The 19,596-nt window shown below is 37.8% G+C and overlaps 1 protein-coding gene across 1 annotated transcript in view; it reads left to right on the forward strand.

The window, feature by feature from the left end:
- The window catches only part of parp8 (poly (ADP-ribose) polymerase family, member 8), a 44,149-nt gene that overhangs the window by 9,962 nt on the left and 14,591 nt on the right, over nucleotides 1–19,596 (forward strand). The window contains exons 3-11 of the mRNA XM_067438405.1: nucleotides 4,517–4,554; nucleotides 6,952–7,041; nucleotides 9,017–9,087; nucleotides 9,211–9,279; nucleotides 11,122–11,216; nucleotides 16,263–16,323; nucleotides 16,455–16,545; nucleotides 17,723–17,789; nucleotides 17,875–18,003. Of these exons, the coding sequence (XP_067294506.1) occupies nucleotides 4,517–4,554; nucleotides 6,952–7,041; nucleotides 9,017–9,087; nucleotides 9,211–9,279; nucleotides 11,122–11,216; nucleotides 16,263–16,323; nucleotides 16,455–16,545; nucleotides 17,723–17,789; nucleotides 17,875–18,003 (711 nt within the window). The remainder of the gene's footprint in view (nucleotides 1–4,516; nucleotides 4,555–6,951; nucleotides 7,042–9,016; nucleotides 9,088–9,210; nucleotides 9,280–11,121; nucleotides 11,217–16,262; nucleotides 16,324–16,454; nucleotides 16,546–17,722; nucleotides 17,790–17,874; nucleotides 18,004–19,596) is intronic.

Here is a 19,596-nt window from a genome sequence, read left to right on the forward strand (position 1 = left end):
AGGCCTGTCTTAAGTTTGCCAATGACCATTTGGATAATCCAGAGCAGTCATGGGAGAAAGTCATGTGGTCATAATCAGAGTAGGTAAGGAGTATTTTTGACACAGAAATACTCCATCAAACGTCCAACATTAGTTTTTGAAACTTTGTCTATGTTTAGGATGGGAATCCAAGTCTTTAACAGTGTAAAAAGCTCAGTATGCATGAAACAGCATTTCACCCCCCTTTAAATATGCCTAATATGATTTTCTGATACATAAATAATTGCACTAAATGACATTTCGCTGTCTTCTGTAAATCATGGTGAAAAATCTATGATAGACCCCAGAATCAAGCCAACCAGGGTAGAAGAAACCAGATGCTAGCTGTAATTACCTTGTCGTTTTGGATTTAGATAAAGGGTGGTCTGTTCTCTGAAAATCTGTACATTTGACATTAGAAATAGACACTTATTACCTTAAAGCGCTATTTAAACACTGTAAACGGTAAAAAATAAAAATGACAGTCCGAGTTTCCAAAAATAACAGAAATAATTTGGGCGCTCAGGCTTGCAAATTAAACCACAAACTCAAAATCACAGTCCAAATGTGTAAAGTCTTTCATCATGCACTTAACTTCTTTAATGCTGCTCATATCCGTACCTGTTCCCTTGCTGCATACTTTGCTTTACCCCCCCCCCCCACCCCCACCCAGTAACAGACCTTTACATTTTACTTTCATTGGTGTTACCCAAAGTATCCAAACTGGAAAAACTGTCCTCTTCCTACAGTCCTACAGTCCAAAATTACTGTTCATTGCTGTTTTTTTGCCAGGTTAAACACCAGTGGCACTAAAACAACTTTTATCACTTTTCAAGAAAATAATATTTTTTACTTATTTTTGCACACTTACTTGCACAATACTGTAATGGCCTCATCATTTTGATGTTTGGTCCACATGTATTTCTTTTCTGATCTGCTGCAATGCATACAACAATGAACATAAGAAATTACCAGATTCATGTTTTTCTGTTTTGGAAAAAAACTGAACACTTTTAAAGCAATTTGCTGTACGTATGTCTGTGAAATACAGTCATGGCCAAAATTATTAACACCCTTGGAAAAAATATTATCAAAGATGGTTTTTGATCTTTTGATCTGTCAATTAAAAAAATCTTTTTAATTGCAAAAATCTAAACCTTCATTGATGTAAAATAATTAAAAGTGGAGGGTAAATCACTTCATGAAATAAATGTTTTTCTTTAAAACACGTTAGCCATATTTATTGGCACCCTTTTATTGAATACTTTTTGCGAATCCATGTATCTGAACAAGATGTCTAGAACCTCCAGCCAAAAATAGGCCCACAACAATAAAGATCCAGTGGTATTTTTAACTTTTTAATCTGACCACAGAACCAGGTCCCTTTTGAAGTTCCAGTCGTGTCTGACAACTGACTATGCTGGAGTTTGTTTCTGGATGAGTAAGGAAGATTTTTCTTGAAACCCTCCCAAACAACATGTGGTGATTATAGGGGTTGTTAGATTTTTATTAAAGGCTTTCTTAGCCTAAGAGTCGACTAATCTCTGCTATTCTCCATCTGTGATCCTTGGAGAGACTATTAAGACATTAAGACAATATAGACACGCATCCTTTTTCAGGCAGATTCGTAACAACTTTAGTTGATTGGAACTCCTTAATTCCCCTGATGGTGGAAATGGAAATGTTCAATGCTTCAGCTATTTTCCTACAGCCACTTTCTACTTTGTGAAGCTCAACAATCTTTTGCTGCACATCTGAACTATATTCTTTGGCTTTACTCACAATGATGGGAATTGGCCTTTGTGATTCCTCATACTTATACTCCTGTGCAACAAGACATCATAGCTGGACAATTTAATGTTCCTAATCACCCTGGTGTGCTAAACAAATCTACTTCAGAGACATTTTACGCATAAAATATTCTAGGGATGCAGGTTATTATGGCCAATGTGCTTCTTTTTTTTTTTTTTTTACTTCAATAAAAGGTTAGGTTATTGTGCAATTTTTGAATGATAGATCAAAAGGATAAACAATGCAGATTTATTTTTACAGCTATCTTTGATTATATTTACCAGGGGTGCCAATAATTTTAGCCATGACTGAAAATGTAATATTTTTTCCAATAAGCCTTGGTTGGTTGTTTTATTTGTAAATAACGATTTCTTTTTATTTTATTTTTTCTTGAGTAAATATTTCGATTTTACCACATTTGTTTGGTTACTTGACAAAACTTTTTTTTTTTTTTTATTGCAGAAGTTCTATTGTAGAAAGATGTCTGAGCTAATGCATTTTTGCATAGTCATTGGCATTTTGCAGATGTTTAGTGTGCTTGAGAAATATGTGTTCATGTGACCAAAGGGAAAAAAAGTGCATCGTGCATAACACAAGCAAAGTTATTTTTAAACAATACCAGGTGTCGTTGTAAATAATGAGTTCTGTGAGTGGCACCATCCTGTGTGAGACCCCAGGAGGGGTTTCACTTCCACTGAATCAATCTCTCTTCTGTGTTTGTCATCACATAATTACTTATTGGCTAGAACCGCTTTTTATGCCAGTAGTAGTCAGAGTTTACATGCAGTATTGTTGTGGGGGTTTATTTTTCCATGAAGTTATTTACCATGATTTTTAATGGTGTGTATAAGGTCATTGACTCCATTAATTCCTTAATATATTTTCTCACATTGTGCAATGGCACGAAAAAACAAGCATATAAAGGTCACCTGCGTATGATTATTATATTTTCACTGTTGCTAGACCAGACTATATCAAGGTAATTAATATGATTTTGGTAGTTTCAGGCTGATTACTATAAGCCTTTTTAGCAAGCCACTTAATCTCCACATTAATTTAAGATACTCCACACGAGATGGCGTCCTGTTGTCAACACTGTTCATTGCAACCTTATTTACTTGGATTGCATGAAATGGAGACCAGACTTTCCTTAATTACCTCTTACTTTAGTGTTTAGCTTTAGCTGTATTCAGGACATATGGGCAGCACCCTTCTAGGACCTGATAGTCTCTGCTGTAAAGTGTTTGCAAAATCCCTTTTGTCACTTGGATTTTATATATTCTATCTGCTAGGTAACTTTGTCTAACACAGATTTTCTTTAGCTTTTTTTAGCCTTTTTTATGGGGGGAGGGTGTATTAGACGTAAGTTTCTGTGAGCGATGAACAACATCAGAGACCTCTCAAAGTCCTAATGTAGATCCGAATTTTGTACAATTTTAAAGCTTGCGGAGTTCATGCAGCTTGACTGCTGCTGTCATTAAAGCGAAAACAGGATTTTTTTAAATTATTGCCCACTTGCTAGTAAATTACTGCCCATCTGCCAGTAAGCCAGTCTATGATTGGTTCCTGCAAATGTGTAACAGAAGCAGGAGAAAAGTATGTACAGGTTTCCAGACTGAGCTGCAGGGCGAAATCAAATCACCAGCAAATCAGGCTGGGTTTACCCAGTCTAACCAATAATCACATCTTAAGACAAAGTTTCAATGTATTTATTGCTAATAATACACTGGTTTTATAAAAATATATATAATGTTTTAAATAAATCTTAAAACAGAAAGTTTCAAAAATTTGCATTTTTGTTGGTGGTCTTCAATTATTTTTTTATTAATTTTTTTTTTAAATGAAAAGTGTTTGGTCAGACTTGGTCGTTTTCAGTTATTTGCAGAGTCTGTTGTGGCAGTGTTGCTGAGTCAGGTACAATAAATGAAATGGTGACTATTACACTGAGATTCAAACTGGTGCATAAAAAAAAAGAAGAAATAAAAACATCTGGACTTTACTGGGTCTTAAGTGTTGGTCCATTAGGTGTCTGTCACATTATGTGAGCTAGGGCTGGAACGACACGTCAACGACAACATAATTGATTATGTTGATTACGCGCTGTTTATGTTCATCCCTAATGCCCTGTCACATTTCAAAGCTTTAGTACTGCTAGTCTTGCAATGCTAATGACTAGTGTGCCAGCGCCACATTAATATACGGTTGCGTTCATACAGTTTTTTTTTACAAGCGTGACGACCCCATTTTATAATGGAGCTGACACCTGCCTGCACATTTTCAGGAGTCACAACCACTTTCTCGACAAACCTGTGTGGAATGAACGGAACCGCTCTGGCTCTTGTTGGTTGTTTACAATATCTGATGGATGAATGCTCGTTTGACTTGACTTTATTAATACACTGTCAATTTTTGATGCTGTCACTAAATGCAGTTGTGAGTCCTGAAAAAGTACAAGCTCATAATAGCCATTAGCCTCTTCCATTAGCCTCTCTAAAGTTTTCTTTTGCTTTGTGTGAAAAAGGACTGTATGAAATTGAACAAAGCCCTAAAATGGGATTATAAACAGTGGGTAATCGATCACGTCGACACGTTATTCGTTGATGTGATCATGATGTAAGCTAACATACAGTATGTATGTGTCTGAGAACCAGTATAATGTAGTGTTACATATATCCTGTCTAATGTTATTATTTTTGTTTTTTTGCAGGGTGACCTACTCTGTTCATGTCTCTGATGATTATCCAGGTATTGCACAAACAAAGTAATGGATTATTTGATAAATGCATAAATTACACCCCCAAACTCTCACGTGTCATCCCGTAGCATTGAGAGAATGACTTTATAGTTACAGTAAGGACCATAATCATAACACAATAATAAACACTATTACCAGTGCTTTCTTGGGGATATATTAGGGATTTATTTCTGTCATACTTTCCCTAGGGATATGCAAACTTGCCTTGTAACTCATGCTGGAGCATCTGTGCTTTTAGATTAATAATTCTTCAAATTGGACAGATTGTTGCAAGAAATTCAAAGACTTTCAATGAAGGATAGACATAAGATAAATCTAGGGAGCAGAATCTCATAGGCCCTGTTTACACCTGGTATTAAGATGCAAACTGTTCGATTGGATCAGAGGTAGACGAGTGAGACATACTAGTCTCTTTTGTCCACTTTCAATCACTTCTGTCCTAATGTAGAAGCTCTTTGAGGCGAGGGTCTATAGGCGGGTAAATGTATGGGCTTCATCTGATCTTCCAATCGAATCGACAAAATAAGTTCACATAATTTACAAATGAATGCGACCGTAAACGACTGAAAAACATACAGAGAGCAGCAGCTCTCTGCTCTTTGTTAGCCTTTTTTATGGGGGGAGGGTGTATTAGACTTAAGTTTCTGTGAGCGATGAACAACATCGGAGACCTCTCAAAATCCTAATGTAGATCCGAATTTTGTACAATTTTAAAGCTTGCGGAGTTCATGCAGCTTGACTGCTGCTGTCATTAAAGCGAAAACAGGATTTTTAAAAAATTATTGCCCACTTGCCAGTAAATTACTGCCCGTCTGCCAGTAAGCCAGTCTGTGTTTGGTTCCTGCAAATGTGTAACAGAGGCAGAAGAAAAGTATGTACAGGTTTCCAAACTGAGCTGGAGACCTACTAGTCTCTTTTGTCCACTTTCGACCACTTCTGTCCTAATGTAGAAGCTCTTTGAGGCGAGGGTCTATGGGGGGTAAATGTATGGGCTTCATCTGATCTTTCAATTTAATAGACAAAATAAGTTCACACAATTTACAAATGAATGCGACCGGAAATGACTGAAAAACATACAGAGAGCAGCAGCTCTCTGCTCTAATAGCCACAAAGACCACAACGAATGCACTGTTAGAAATCAGAAATGTTGTGATTTACTTTGTACGTTTTTCATCTTCAAACCAAACTTTGAAGTTTTTTTTTTTATCCAACAAAGTTTATATCCCATGATTTTGCTAGTGCGCTTCCAATAATATTTACACATTTATAGGACAGAAGGCTTTTTAAAATTGTAGGCTGTCTTTTGTGGCTGTTCGAGCGTATCTACTACACTACAAAAGCAATTGAGTCGAATGCTTTTTCAACTACCTCTAGAAGTGGTCGAAAGACTTAGCATCATCCACTTGTTATCTGATCGCCCAAAATGCATCTACCAGGTATAAACTGGGCCACAAAGAGGGTGTGGAATATTCTGAACACAAACAACTAACTACATAACAGAACCCTGCCAAGCACCAACAACACAACAGTATTTTTCTTGTTCAAATAGTTTAAAATGTAATTTACTCAAATGACCTGATAGGAAATATGACTCTGGGTGTCCTCTGTAAAGTGACTGATATCACTGATAAAAAATATACCAGTAGGAATACAGCTGAACTGCATCATTTTCCGCAACTCTTTTGCAGCTGCTTTTTACTCCTAAGTCTTTTCCCATTGTCTCTCTTCCAATTATAATGGCACAATACATTTAAGTGAGCAGCAGTGTTTTCATTCTCTTCTTGCCCATAATGACACAACACAATGTTAAAGCTCAGTGGGTTTTATGGGTATAGTGATTAGACTGGATTTTTACTTTTAGTTTGCTGGTTTTGAGCAGTTGCCCAGTGCACTTTCAATTTCAGTTACTTTCAATTTTTTAACAGAAGTCACCCCTAAACACAAATTGTTATGAAGCCTGTGGCATTACTCGAAGTCTAAGCTTGACCTTTGATGTTTTGATAAAACACGCAAGAGTTGTCCCCTAAATCTAAGTTCTCAGTTTTTTAAATCTCAGTTTTTGAAGGCCTTTTTCTAGCCTAAATCACAGCCTAGTGGCAGACGGCAAGCTTTGCATTAGGATAAGGAATTTGCTTGGCACAGATTTAGGACACATTGCCAAAGAATGCCATGGGATGTGTTAACCCGAAAATAGTGGATTGTCCAGAAACTGTAGAATTAGCATACATCTCAGTTCACTCTCATTTGGAGTGTTTCTATTAATTATGTATAAGCTGGATTGGTTTTTGTTAACACTCACTGGTGGGTTAAATACATTGTTAGTTGTTCTTTAGGTCTTCTTTCTTTTTTGGTGTTTCAATAACACATGCTTGTCTTTGTCATTTCAGATAACACGTATGTGTCTAACTCTGAAAATGAAGATGAAGTGTTAGTCACCAGGGATCCAATACCAGTGATTTTCCATAGAATTGCAACAGGTAAGAGACATTATCATCTAATAGTGGATCATAAAAAGAGCTGCAGCTAAAGAAAACCAATGAAAAAGTTGAACGAACAGACATTTTAAAGTCACACTGAAGGGGAAAGGAAACCAGCAGCCTTCCAGATTCAGAGTGTACTTCACAAGAATATTTCAGTGGTTTTAAACTTTGGTCAAGGCCCTGTTGGCGGAATATTTTTGCGCCAACCCTGAACTAGCACCCATGATTCCACCTCCTACTCGACTACTCCTACTTGAGTTAGCTCAGAGTTTGATCCTTCATGTATGCCAATAATGATGCTCTGTAGACCGATCATTACAAAAAAAATGACTGTGGCAGTAGCATAGTACAGTGATGGGGTCAGATGGTAACGCCATGATACTTTGATATGTAACATGGTATTGAATGACAACCATATGGCATTATGGACTCAAAGCCACCTTATAGTTATGGTATACACTAGGACTACTGTTCAAAAGTGTAGGGACTGTATAATTTTATGTTTTTCAAAGAAGTTTCTTAAAAGACAACTCCGGTGAGAAATGACCCTAGGGGAATTAACAGATGGTTACCAAGTAGATCGTTCTCTGGGATGCGTTTTCATGAAAATCGAATGTAAAGAGTTTTATCTTTAAAAACAGATTAGCTTATAGCGCTTGTCTATGGGGCACAGGGTAGTGAAATTAAATCGCTAGTTAATACCACTAATAAGGCTAAAAATAGCCTCACACTAACACGGCAGCATAATGAGGGTCCCTACATAGTGTGAGGCTATTTTGAGCCTTGTTAGTGGTATTAACTAGCGATTTAATTTCACTACCCTGTGCCCCATAGACTAGTGTTATAAGCTAATATGTTTTTAGAGATAAAACTCTTTACATTTGATTTTCATGAAAACGCATCCCAGAGAACGATCTACTCGGTAACCATCTGTTAATTACCCCTAGGGTCATTTCTCACCGGAGTTGTCCTTTAAGCTCACCCAGACTGCATTTATTTGATAAAAATATAGTAAAAACAGAAATATTGTGAAATATATTACAATTGTAACATAACAGTTTTTAATCTCCCTTTTTTTGTTGATAATTTAACTAATTTGTTCCACAAGGAAGCATTATTTAATTTTTTTTAAATAAAAAACTAAAATCTTCTTGACCCCAAACTGTTGAACAGTTGAATATGTTGCAAAAAACAAACAAACATTTCGTTTAGGATAATCATCTAAAGATCCCATCATTGCAGTATTTGCATAGTGTTAGCAAGTCTCTCTTTTTTGAGCTCTTTGATTACACTGGCAGTAATCCTGGAAATAAATGCTCCTGGAATTGTACTGCATGTTTTCTGCTCCTATTTTTAGGACCAACCAAGACATATGTGCCAAAACAAATTGGCAAAACAGCAGTGATCTTCACTGATTTCCTCCAGAACTTAGTTAGATGCTTAATAGAAGCTTATGCACACCTAATATTTTCCCAGTCCACACATTTAAGTCTTGACGTCTTCAGACACCGTACATTAGAACTAATGAGCCTGTACATTCTGCTGATCTCTGCGCACATTGTCAGTTTTAAAATGTTTTCTGACTCAGACCTCTGCATAAAGAATCAATTTTACTCAGATGCGTAAAAAATGCAGGCACCACTACAGTGGTCAAGACTTCACGGTTCTCTTTATACCAGATTTTACAGATTTGTAATTCTGAACAGAGAGAATTGTAGTGGAATTAACAATAATAGTTAGCCTTGTAGTGAGATCTACAGTGATTTAATTGAAACGATTGTTTTGATGTCAACATGGACATCATACAATCTTACAAAACAATGGTTAGAAATTTAAATGTGATGAAGGTTGCATATTCAGGGCATGATCAAGCCTGTCACAGAAATAAAAACTGAAGATGGCTTTCTTTTCCATCTGATATTTCACAATATCATGTCAAACTCACACATCTGTGCAATCAATCTGTCTTTAGAAATACGCATAAACAATGATGCCACCAGCTGTCTGTCTATTAAATCAAAACTTCAAACCGACAAAAACTCGGTAAGACTGTTTTTTTTACTTGGATTAATTTCATATGTCAGGAACAACATCATATGATCTGGAACAACAATGAATTGTTTGTATTGTGACTAATGCCCTTTCATGCTTTTGAAACCTCTCCAGTGCCATTATCCTATAGAGGAGGATTCAGAGGGTGACAATGATTCTGAGGAGTTCTACTATGTTGGACAGGTAAGTTCAGCTGATTCGCAATTAATTTCCCCCAAAATATTAAATGATCCCGACTGTTGCATCACAATCTGCCTTATGTTGGGATTCGCCCGCATTTCAGTGTTTTTTTTTTCAAGCACAAGATTTACATTTGAAGGAGGAAATAATAGCGTTTGAAGCTCATGATATGTTAGTTCCATGTACAGAACTCTTATTATTCAACTATGCCAAGATAAATACAGCCTTCCTTTCTAGAGCACCTTTAAAAGCATGTGAAAATCTGACCTTTAGGTAGAAGGTGTTAAAAAGGTAATGATGAAATTTTCACCATGTGAACCTCAACTTCACGGGGTCACTGCAACTAAACTTCCTAAGGTTTTACATCTATAAAACCACCTTCAAACCTGCAGCACCTGGGGCTTGATGCTTTTCATTTCATGGTAAATTTACCTAAAGTACTTTGCAGCTCATATATAAAAAAACTTTATAACTCTCTTTAACTTTTAATGATCAGTGCCTCACTTTTCTGAGAAGGTTTCATCATGAGAATGAATGTTTGCACACATGGCTTGTGCTTAAATTAATCATGTGACCATCCACTGGAGCAAACCCATAAAGCTGGTCAGTGAGTGAGCTTTGTGCCCTGTGCGGACCAGTCCGGAGGTGATGAAGATTCATGCACTAATGCCCGTGAATGCTTGCTAGCTCTTGCTCACTGTAAAGTGGCAATTTTGCAATCCTTTGCTGTTCTGATGATCTCGAAGCCTTCGGGAGATTCTTCCATGCCACATGCTGGCAGATTCTCTCTGAACTTCAGAACAGCTGGAGAATTTTCTTGATCTCTTTGGTACAGAATATCTAAAAAGACTGAACTTAATTAATCATTTATATCCACCAAACTAAAGCATGGTCAATGTACATAATAGGTCATAGGTTTCTTGCAAATAAAGAAACAATTATCCACCAATGCCGTTTCCAATGCAATGTTTAATAATGGCAGGTTTGCCTACAGAATAGCATTGGTTGGACAAAGAGATAGTCCCACCCCCAATCTCATACAATAGGTTGAGCCAGTGTTGCTTTGATAGGCAAGTTGATGCTCAAACAAACTGATCAATACTTTGAAAGTGCCACAGTGTTTACACTTTTATTGGAAATCAACCTACAAATGAGTTATCTTCGTATAATAAACTAGAAAAGAAGAAAGAAAAATACTTATTAGATATTCAAATAAAACAATACTCCAATTTAAAGATCCTCACTAGTTCAGCTAATCTAAACCTGTTTTTCATATATTGCCTTTTCAGTATCACCATTCCTATTAATCTTCTTTTTGCATATCCACCAACTGCATGAAAAAATATTATGATTATCCTTGGATCTCTTGAGAAATGGGGTCCTTTTAATCAGTTCTTTGATGCATTAGAAAAAAGTAAAAAACCAAGGAAAATAAAACCAATCAGAGATTTAAAAAAAAAAAAAACATGTAGTCTAAAGACGCTGATATGGAAAATTATCTTTCACAAGAAAGCCAGACAGTTGATTTTGGCCACTGTCTATAGAGACTGATCTTATAATAGAGTAATCTAAAGTGTATCACGTGTATTGATTGTTAAGAGAGTGCAGAGCCACAGTCATCAACAGTGATTGATGTCTAGAAGCTTGTTTGAAATGTTCAGGATCTTATACTGATTAAAAACCCACTGCTTAACCAATAGAAATGCACCTCGGAAGCCTCAAGGTAGAAAGGATCATGAGCGGAGAAGTGCTGTTTCTTAATTTTTGAATAAATACTCTGATGCTCCTGTCTGTAACCCTGGGCTCTGTGTATCAACGGTTTGACCTGTGAGTTATTGTGGACAGGTAAATTATGATGGAGAGCTCCACAAACACCCCCAGCTGGAGGCTGATTTGGCAGCCGTGAGGGACTTATATGGCCATCATGCAGTATCTCTCAGGTAACTGACCATTCATTTTTCTTGATGTTGATGTGAGAACTTGAAACTTTTGCAAATTAAACTTGGAAGAAAAAAAACACAGTATAAAGTAGCGTTATGTCAGTGAAAGTGCAAACGTTTAATAAGCTCAGAAAAAAAATATTGACATGGTGAATTCCTTCCTGAACTCAGAAATGTTTTATGGGAAACGACACCTTGAGCAATCGTTCTTTAGTATTCTGGCACAGTTAACCCACTCAAGGATGTCCTCTGCCTGAGCCAGGTCCCATAACCCTCAGGTGGCCATTTCTCCAATCTGTCATTTGGGGAAATGCTCTGTGGTCAACTGAAGGAGAGTCTGAGCGGATTCTGTTTGGTTACAGGGCTGTATTTGTGTAATGATTAAGGCTTTCTTTTACCTAATCTGCTCTGCAATCAGCAAATTTATAGTAAGATATAACCGATTTGAAACTGGTACTTTTAAGAATGCTGTGGACAACAGCAAAACATGTACATGCTCGTTTTTGTGAAAAAAGAACTTGTGACAGATTGTCAACAAGAACGTGATTCACCCCACAATGTCTGCCAATCTGAATGGTGTTTCATGCGGCGACAGCTATTAAAAGCTTCGTCCTTGAAAGTTTATCTTGTCAAGCTGCTTTTGATAACAGCAGACCGTCAAATGAAAGAACAGCATAAAAGACTCTATTCATAGGAGCTGAAGTGTGTGGTTTATATTCTGTCTAGTGAGTGATCTTTGTGATGCATTTACCCTCAGTCATGGACGGAAAACCATTTTGAGAATTTATTCAGTGTGTTCTGCTTGAAAAAATGACCTAGGCCGGTTTTACCGCAGTCTCTGAGGGGGTTCAGTTTGGCCCCCTTTAAAGGGCATGTTGCAGGTTAGAGCCCCCAGTGAGTCAATGTGTAGAAAAATTATTTAGGAACTAGATTTTCTTTCAAATATACTACTAAATATGCTACTAAGGCTTCTGGAGTCATGTTTGTGAGAGAATTTTACTTCGGCATTAAAAAAAAGAGCCAAAAACAGAAGTCCCTGAAGGGAAGGGAGCGTGGTCAATTTCAATAATAGACCCTTTTCACATTTCTGGGTTTCTCAGAGCGGAAGTCTCTCATATTTAGGTTACCTTATATAGCGGTAAATGAGAGGAAACATAATTTTAAAAAAAATTGTGTCCCCATTTGCTCAAATAGCAAATGAAAAATGGCAGTGAAAACGGAGGAAGATGTTAATTTTACCATCACTCCCATAAGATATATTAGAAACCCCCTCACAGCAGCGGTAACTTGTTTTTTGCAATGTGATGTAAAAGTAATATAATACAGAGTAGGCCTATTAGCGATATAAATGAACTAAAAACATTTCAAAAAAATTATTTACAATATTGATGACGGTTAAACCGCTACATCACGGTCTGTGAAAAGGGTCTATAGGAAAACAATGGGTCGCAATGACAGTTCGGATGCTATGGAAATAGTAAATATTTATTCATACTCGTATCATGGACCACAGCCATACAATTAAGCCAAAAAAGGAGACAAATTGAGTTGTTGTGTGAGGAGAACCAGTGGAGAACAGGGCAAGGTACGTGTCTCTGTGAGAGAACATTGTTAGCTTATGGGCCGCCAGGGCCAGCAAGGCCTTCTCTGTTGACCTAAATACTATCAGAATCACTGACGTGAATTTGAATATATTTACAGTGCTTCTAGTAGTGTTTGTTTATGTAAGAGCTTTTATACAATCATATTTTTATACAGTCATTAAAAATCCCAGGATGTCATTCGGAAAAAGAGTAGGGGTGTAACCCCGGCATCCTGGCCAAATTTGCCCATTGGCCCCTGTCCATCATGGCCTCCTAATCATCCCCATATCCTGATTGGCTTCATCACTCGGTCTCCTCTCCACCAATCGGCTGGTGAGTGGTTCTGGCGCAATATGGCTGCCGTCGCATCATCCAGGTGGGTGCTGCACATTGGTGGTGGTTGAGGAGATTCCCCCCTTCTATGTAAAGCGCTTTGAGTGCCTTGAAAAGCGCTATATAAATCGAACAAATTATTATTATTTTATATTTCAACCATCATGTGTTGCCAGGCTCAAAAAAATCTGCCTTGAGGCCTTCAGAATCAATAGCGCGGGTGCCTCTAGCTTAAAATAAATCGCAATGAAACTTTGTGCTTTAACCAATCAAATAATGCATCAAATTTAATCAGCCAATCAGATTTTGAGTTGGCGACACCAGGGCCATCTAGGACTATCTAGGCGTATAATAATGTTAGCCTTTTCAAGTCCTTTGTGTCCAACGTCCAACACGTATCCTGGCAGCCTGGCAAACATCTCTCTTTAGTAATAAATCGCGATGTTAAAAAAGTTAACGAAACATCAATTTGTTCCCTTATGTCTTTCTAAAACATTTTAAATCCTGCAACTTTTCATATGGTATTTTCATACAAAGTTATATATTAATTTTTAATTTAATTTTTATCTGCAATTATTCTTTTTAATAATTCCAGGACACACCCCACTAAATGCCTGGCTTGCTGGATTTTGCCTATTCAAAGAATAATTAATTACAGGTCCTTCTCAAAACATTAGCATATTGTGATAAAGTTCATTATTTTCTTTAATGTAATGATAAAAATTCAACTTTCATATATTTTAGATTCATTGCACTCCAACTGAAATATTTCAGGTCTATTTTGGCATACATCTGATGAAAACCCAAAAATCTAAAAAAAATTAGCATATCATGAAAAGGTTCTCTAAACAAGCTATTAGCCCAATCATCTGAATCTACTAATTAACTCTAAAAGATCTTAACTCGCAAAAGATTCCTGAGGCTTTTAAAAACTCCCAGCCTGGTTCATTACTCAAAACCGCAATCATGGGTAAGACTGCTGACCTGACTGCTGTCTAGAAGGCCATCATTGACACCCTCAAGAGAGAGGGTAAGACACAGAAAGAAATTTCTGAACGAATAGGCTGTTCCCAGAGTGCTGTATCAAGGCACCTCAGTGGGAAGTCTGTGAGAAGGAAAAAGTGTGGCAAAAAACGCTGCACAACGAGAAGAGGTGACCGGACCCTGAGGAAGATTGTGGAGAAAGACCTATTCCAGACCTTGGGGGACCTGCGGAAGCAGTGGACTGAGTCTGGAGTAGAAACATCCAGAGCCACCGTGCACAGGCGTGTGCAGGAAATGGGCTACAGGGGCCGCATTTCTCAGGTCAAGATACTTTTGGGCTACAGAGAAGCAGCACTGGACTGTTGCTCAGTGGTCCAAAGTACTTTTTTCGGATGAAAGCAAATGTTGCATGTCATTTGGAAATCAAGGTGCCAGAGTCTGGAGGAAGACCGGGGAGAAGGAAATGCCAAAATGCCTGAAGTTCAGTGTCAAGTACCCACAGTCAGTGATGGTCTGGGGTGCCATGTCAGCTGCTGGTGTTGGTCCACTGTGTTTTATCAAGGGCAGGGTCAATGCAGCTAGCTATCAGGAGATTTTGGAGCACTTCATGCTTCCATCTGCTGAAAAGCTTCATGGAGATGAAGATTTAGTTTTTCAGCACGACCTGGCACCTGCTCACAGTGCCAAAACCACTGGTAAATGGTTTACTGACCATGGTATTACTGTGCTCAATTGGCCTGCCAACTCTCCTGACCTGAACCCCATAGAGAATCTGTGGGATATTGTGAAGAGAAAGTTAAGAGACGCAAGACCCAACACTCTGGATGAGCTTAAGGCCGCTATCGAAGCATCCTCGGCCTCCATAACACCTCAGCAGTGCCACAGGCTGATCGCCTCCATGCCACGCCGCATTGAAGCAGTCATTTCTGCAAAAGGATTCCCCACCAAGTATTGAGTGCATAACGGAACATAATTATTTGAAGGTTGACTTTTTTGTATTAAAAACACTTTTCTTTTATTGGTCAGATGAAATATGCAAATCTTTTGAGAATTTTGGGTTTTCATGAGCTGTATGCCAAAATCATCAGTATTAAAACAATAAAAGACCTGAAATATTTTCAGTTGGTGTGCAATGAATCTAAAATATATGAAAGTTTAATTTTTATCATTACATTATGGAAAATAATGAACTTTATCACAATATGCTAATTTTTTGAGAAGGACCTGTACAATGTGTTTGTTGAACGGTATAATTCTTCTTAAATGATTCCTTAAAGTTGCTCAGAATTTCTTTTACCTTAGAAAATGTGTAATTTTGTGTGCTTATGTGTGTCTTAACATGAGTGTGTGTTTATAGGCTGTATGTAAGCTGTTTCCCCTTGACAGATCAAAGGGGATTATTATTTTCTCAAACCTCCTGCTTTTGAGACACAGCGGCTGCATTTGGGAGTGAGGTGTAACTATGGTAACAGTTAGCCCAGAGCAACGCAACAAACTCATCACAGTGGTTTTATGAGAAATAAATGCTTTGAGTGAGACACAGCAGCAGAGATGGAGCATCAAACTGCACCCCTTCAACCTTAAGTGTACCTGCGTACTCATTTAAGAAATACATGAATCTGGTTTTATATTTTAACAGCTATATTATAAAGAAAAGTTATTTTTCATTTATTGTAATTACTTGCTCTTCATCTGAGATGACTTTCTTTATTCGAATTGCATCACATAGGCCACACAGGCTATTGTATGGTAACTAATAGCCAAATTGCTTAAAAATTATGTCTAAAATTTGCAGTTTCTGGTGGATAAAAAGACAGTCATGTCTTATTTTGCTTTCTTTGTCTCAACACCCAACCGATTTAAAATCATGTGCAAATGATAGTTTGCATCAATTTTTGAGAAATGTTTAGTAAGCTGTCTGTATAAACAAGGGGAACTGCTTCATTATGTCTAAATTTGTTTTGAATTCCCTTCAAATCACTAAAAGCTGTGTGCTTGACTGTCAACAACATATTCCGCTGAATAATATATTGTTGTAATTTTTAAGTCTTAATAAATATGTACTATAAAAGCTGCTGTAAACAAAGATTAATCACACTGGCAGAATTGATTTTGTCTAAGATTTTTTATTTCCTTTAAAATATAGGGAATATGGTGCAATTGATGATGTGGACATCGACCTACACATTGATGTCACTTTCCTCGATGTAAGTGTTATTATTGTTCAGGGTTTATTAAAGATGAATGACGATGACCATTGAGTTTTTATTTATATATTTTAGTTCTTAGTTTTTCTGTTATATACTATGTGAAACTGAAATGCAAAATTTGTTCTTAGGAGGAGATTGCACTTGCCTGGGATGTGATCCGGAGTGAACCTGTTATTGTGCGGCTTCACTGCTCTCTCACACAATATCTGAATGGACCAGGTAAAAAGACACGGACGAACAGACACACGGACGGACAGATGGACACAGACAGACACACGGACGGATGGACAGACACGGACGGACAGACAGACACAGACGGACGGACGGACAAACAGACACGGATGGACGGACGGACAAACAGACACGGACGGACGGACGGACAAACAGACACGGACAGACAGACACGGACAGACAGACACGGACAGACAGACACGGACAGACAGACACGGACAGACAGACGGACAGACACGGACGGACAGACAGACACTCGGACGGACGGACAGACGGACGGACGGACAGACAGACACACGGACGGACAGACAGACACTCGGACGGACGGACAGACACGGATGGACAGACACAGACATACAGACAGAGACTGACAGATATTCAGACAGAGACGGACAGACACAAGGACTGACAGACAGAGACGGACAGAAACACAGACATAGATGGACAGACAGAGATGGATGGACAGACACACAGACAGAGACGGACAGAGACTTTTCTATTTGCATCCTATCTAAGCGTTTCAAATTATATGATCTAATATTCACCCACAGCATTGAATGAAAAGCTGGACATTTGTAATGATGCTAAATCATATGCAATACAATATTAGGAAAATAAAGCAGTACTTAAGCCTTACAGATGGGGCTACAATGGTAACAAAATGTTGAGAAACACTGCTTGAATTACTCTAACCGTACATGCAGTTAAGAAGATTATCCAAATCATTGTGCTGTTAACAACATTAGACTAGTTTGGCACACTTACATTGTTAGATGGGGTTTCTGTTGGTTTTTTTGCATAAATACAATGTAAATTGTTCTTGTAAGTGAGAGTGTGATTTTCCTTACAACTGAGCTGTCCTTGTTGATTGTAGATTTGTTCAAAATTGCTTGCCTCAAGAACATGGCTACTTCAGTTCAAATTGCAAGTGATAGAGAGAGAAGTTACTTGGACATGGCTAAAATTCCTGCTCTTGTTCCCCTGCCAAGATATTACTCATCATAAGTGGCTCATTTCAGAGTGACCTTCTGTTCCAATGTTTTTAAAAACCTCTGAAACGCTTTGATGGCTAAATCAAATGTCTGTAACGGTTACATTGTGTGGTGCTTTGTTTTGTGATTCTGTTCTATTTTTCTCATGGAGAATTTCATGTCCTGTTTTTCAGTTCCCACTGTTGATGTGTTTCAAGTGTCTACAAAAGACAGATTTGGACTTGGACATCAGTTGAAAAAGTAAGAAACTTCTCGATTTTCTTTTCTAGTGTAATATCGGGGTTTTCTAGGTCCGTTGAACTTTGAGTGCGCTGTCTCTTGGCAGGATAATGCAAACCTTTGTCACACAGCAGTGGAAGTATCAGAGCAAAGATAAACTCATCAGCCCACACAGCAAAAAGCAAAACGAGAAGAAGGTGAAGTCTCCCCTGCACATTTTTTCAACGCTACGCAGGTAAGAAGAAAATCACTGAGCTACACCAATACTGGACCATCCTGAGTTTAGTATTCTTTTTGAAGTCCTTTTAAACCCAAGACTAAAGGGCTGTTCACTAAGAAATCTGGTTGGTTCTGATGAATGAAAAACACCCTAGAAATTTTATTTTCTTATGTTGATGTTATTGCTTTGTACATGCCTTTATTTTGCCATTGGAGAACAGTTTTGAAATATTGAGTCTCATGTTTTTGTTTTTATTGCTAACATTAGACAGCCTTGACCTTAACTTGTTTTCGGGCTGTTCTGTTTGATTGTGCTATTACTGTAATGGAATATTAGAAAAAAGGTCACACAAAATAGTAATTGTTATTCTGTGAATACAGAGCTTCTTTTGAATGTTTTTTGCCGTCTTTTATGCTGGAGAAAATCTGTCTGCTGATCAGAACCTCACTTGAATTTGGTGATCATTTATCCATGCGTTTCACATTTGGTGTGAATAGGCAGAGGTTTCCACTGTCGGAACAAAAGCAAGCTTGCTTGAGTGCCTGGACCAATCATGTTTCCACTGCCACTTCCGGGGCTTGATTGAGCCTTGTCGGGCTTCCCCTGGGGGCATTTGGCAGGGTTTTTTGTCCCGCCGAATACATTGGTCCAAAGGGGTCAAACTAGGCTTGAGGAGTGGTCATAAACAAAGGCGTTTTTTAAAGAGTCAGGACACCGCTGCTCATTTCCAATGTAACTATATCAGGCTACCAGCTTACCTCAACACAATTTTCAGAATCAAAACTCACTTTCAGACACCAGTGAGTGTACATAAATACACGTATGTTTATGGAAAATACCAGAGACTGCTTAAAGAATGTAGAAAAATAATATATGATTATAGTCAAATATTTATTTGGTTTCATGTTTTATGTTTTTTTCCTTGTGCCTTTTTTGCCGGACTAATGAATCCGCATATTTCATAGTAAAAAAAACATGCACTCTAGTAAACTCGTATAACTCCTGTTTTCTTCTTTTTGTGAGCTTCCTCTGTTGCTCTTGCTTAAAGGACAGATAACAGAATAATGAGACTGAAGAGATTGCTCAAACCTCCTCAGGTCACATCATTTTTGTAGAAAATTATTAGAAATTATCACTATTTTTAAAGAAATTTGACATAAAAGCCTTAAAGGGGTACTTCAGCGCTGGGAATATGAATCTGTATTTAAACTGGGTCATCAATGCAGTAGAAATGTGAAATTATTTTTGAATTTGGTGTCTTCTAGACTGAGAAAAGACAGAAAATGTATTTTTGTCCCATGGGGATGAAAGACTACAATGCCCAGAATGCTTCGCTGCCCTGTGCCATTCCCAACGCCACCAACTTCATTACTGTGACTGAGTTAGAGAAGACACTACAATTAAAAACTGAACGTGTCTGTTCAATATAATGAGTGAGTCACCGAGTATCACAGCACTGAGCAATAACTGCACGAGTGATGAGAGCTGAGGTAATCGCGACTACATTCGCGGCATACATTCACAACGCGAGTTCAGTCTGGCACGCGTTTCAGTTCATGCCTTTGCAAGCTTAACTTTCATAGAAATGAATTTGAGAAGTTAAAAGAC

Source organism: Pseudorasbora parva, chromosome 3 (assembly GCF_024679245.1).
Source record: "Pseudorasbora parva isolate DD20220531a chromosome 3, ASM2467924v1, whole genome shotgun sequence".
In the NCBI taxonomy this organism is placed as follows: Eukaryota; Metazoa; Chordata; class Actinopteri; order Cypriniformes; family Gobionidae; genus Pseudorasbora; species Pseudorasbora parva.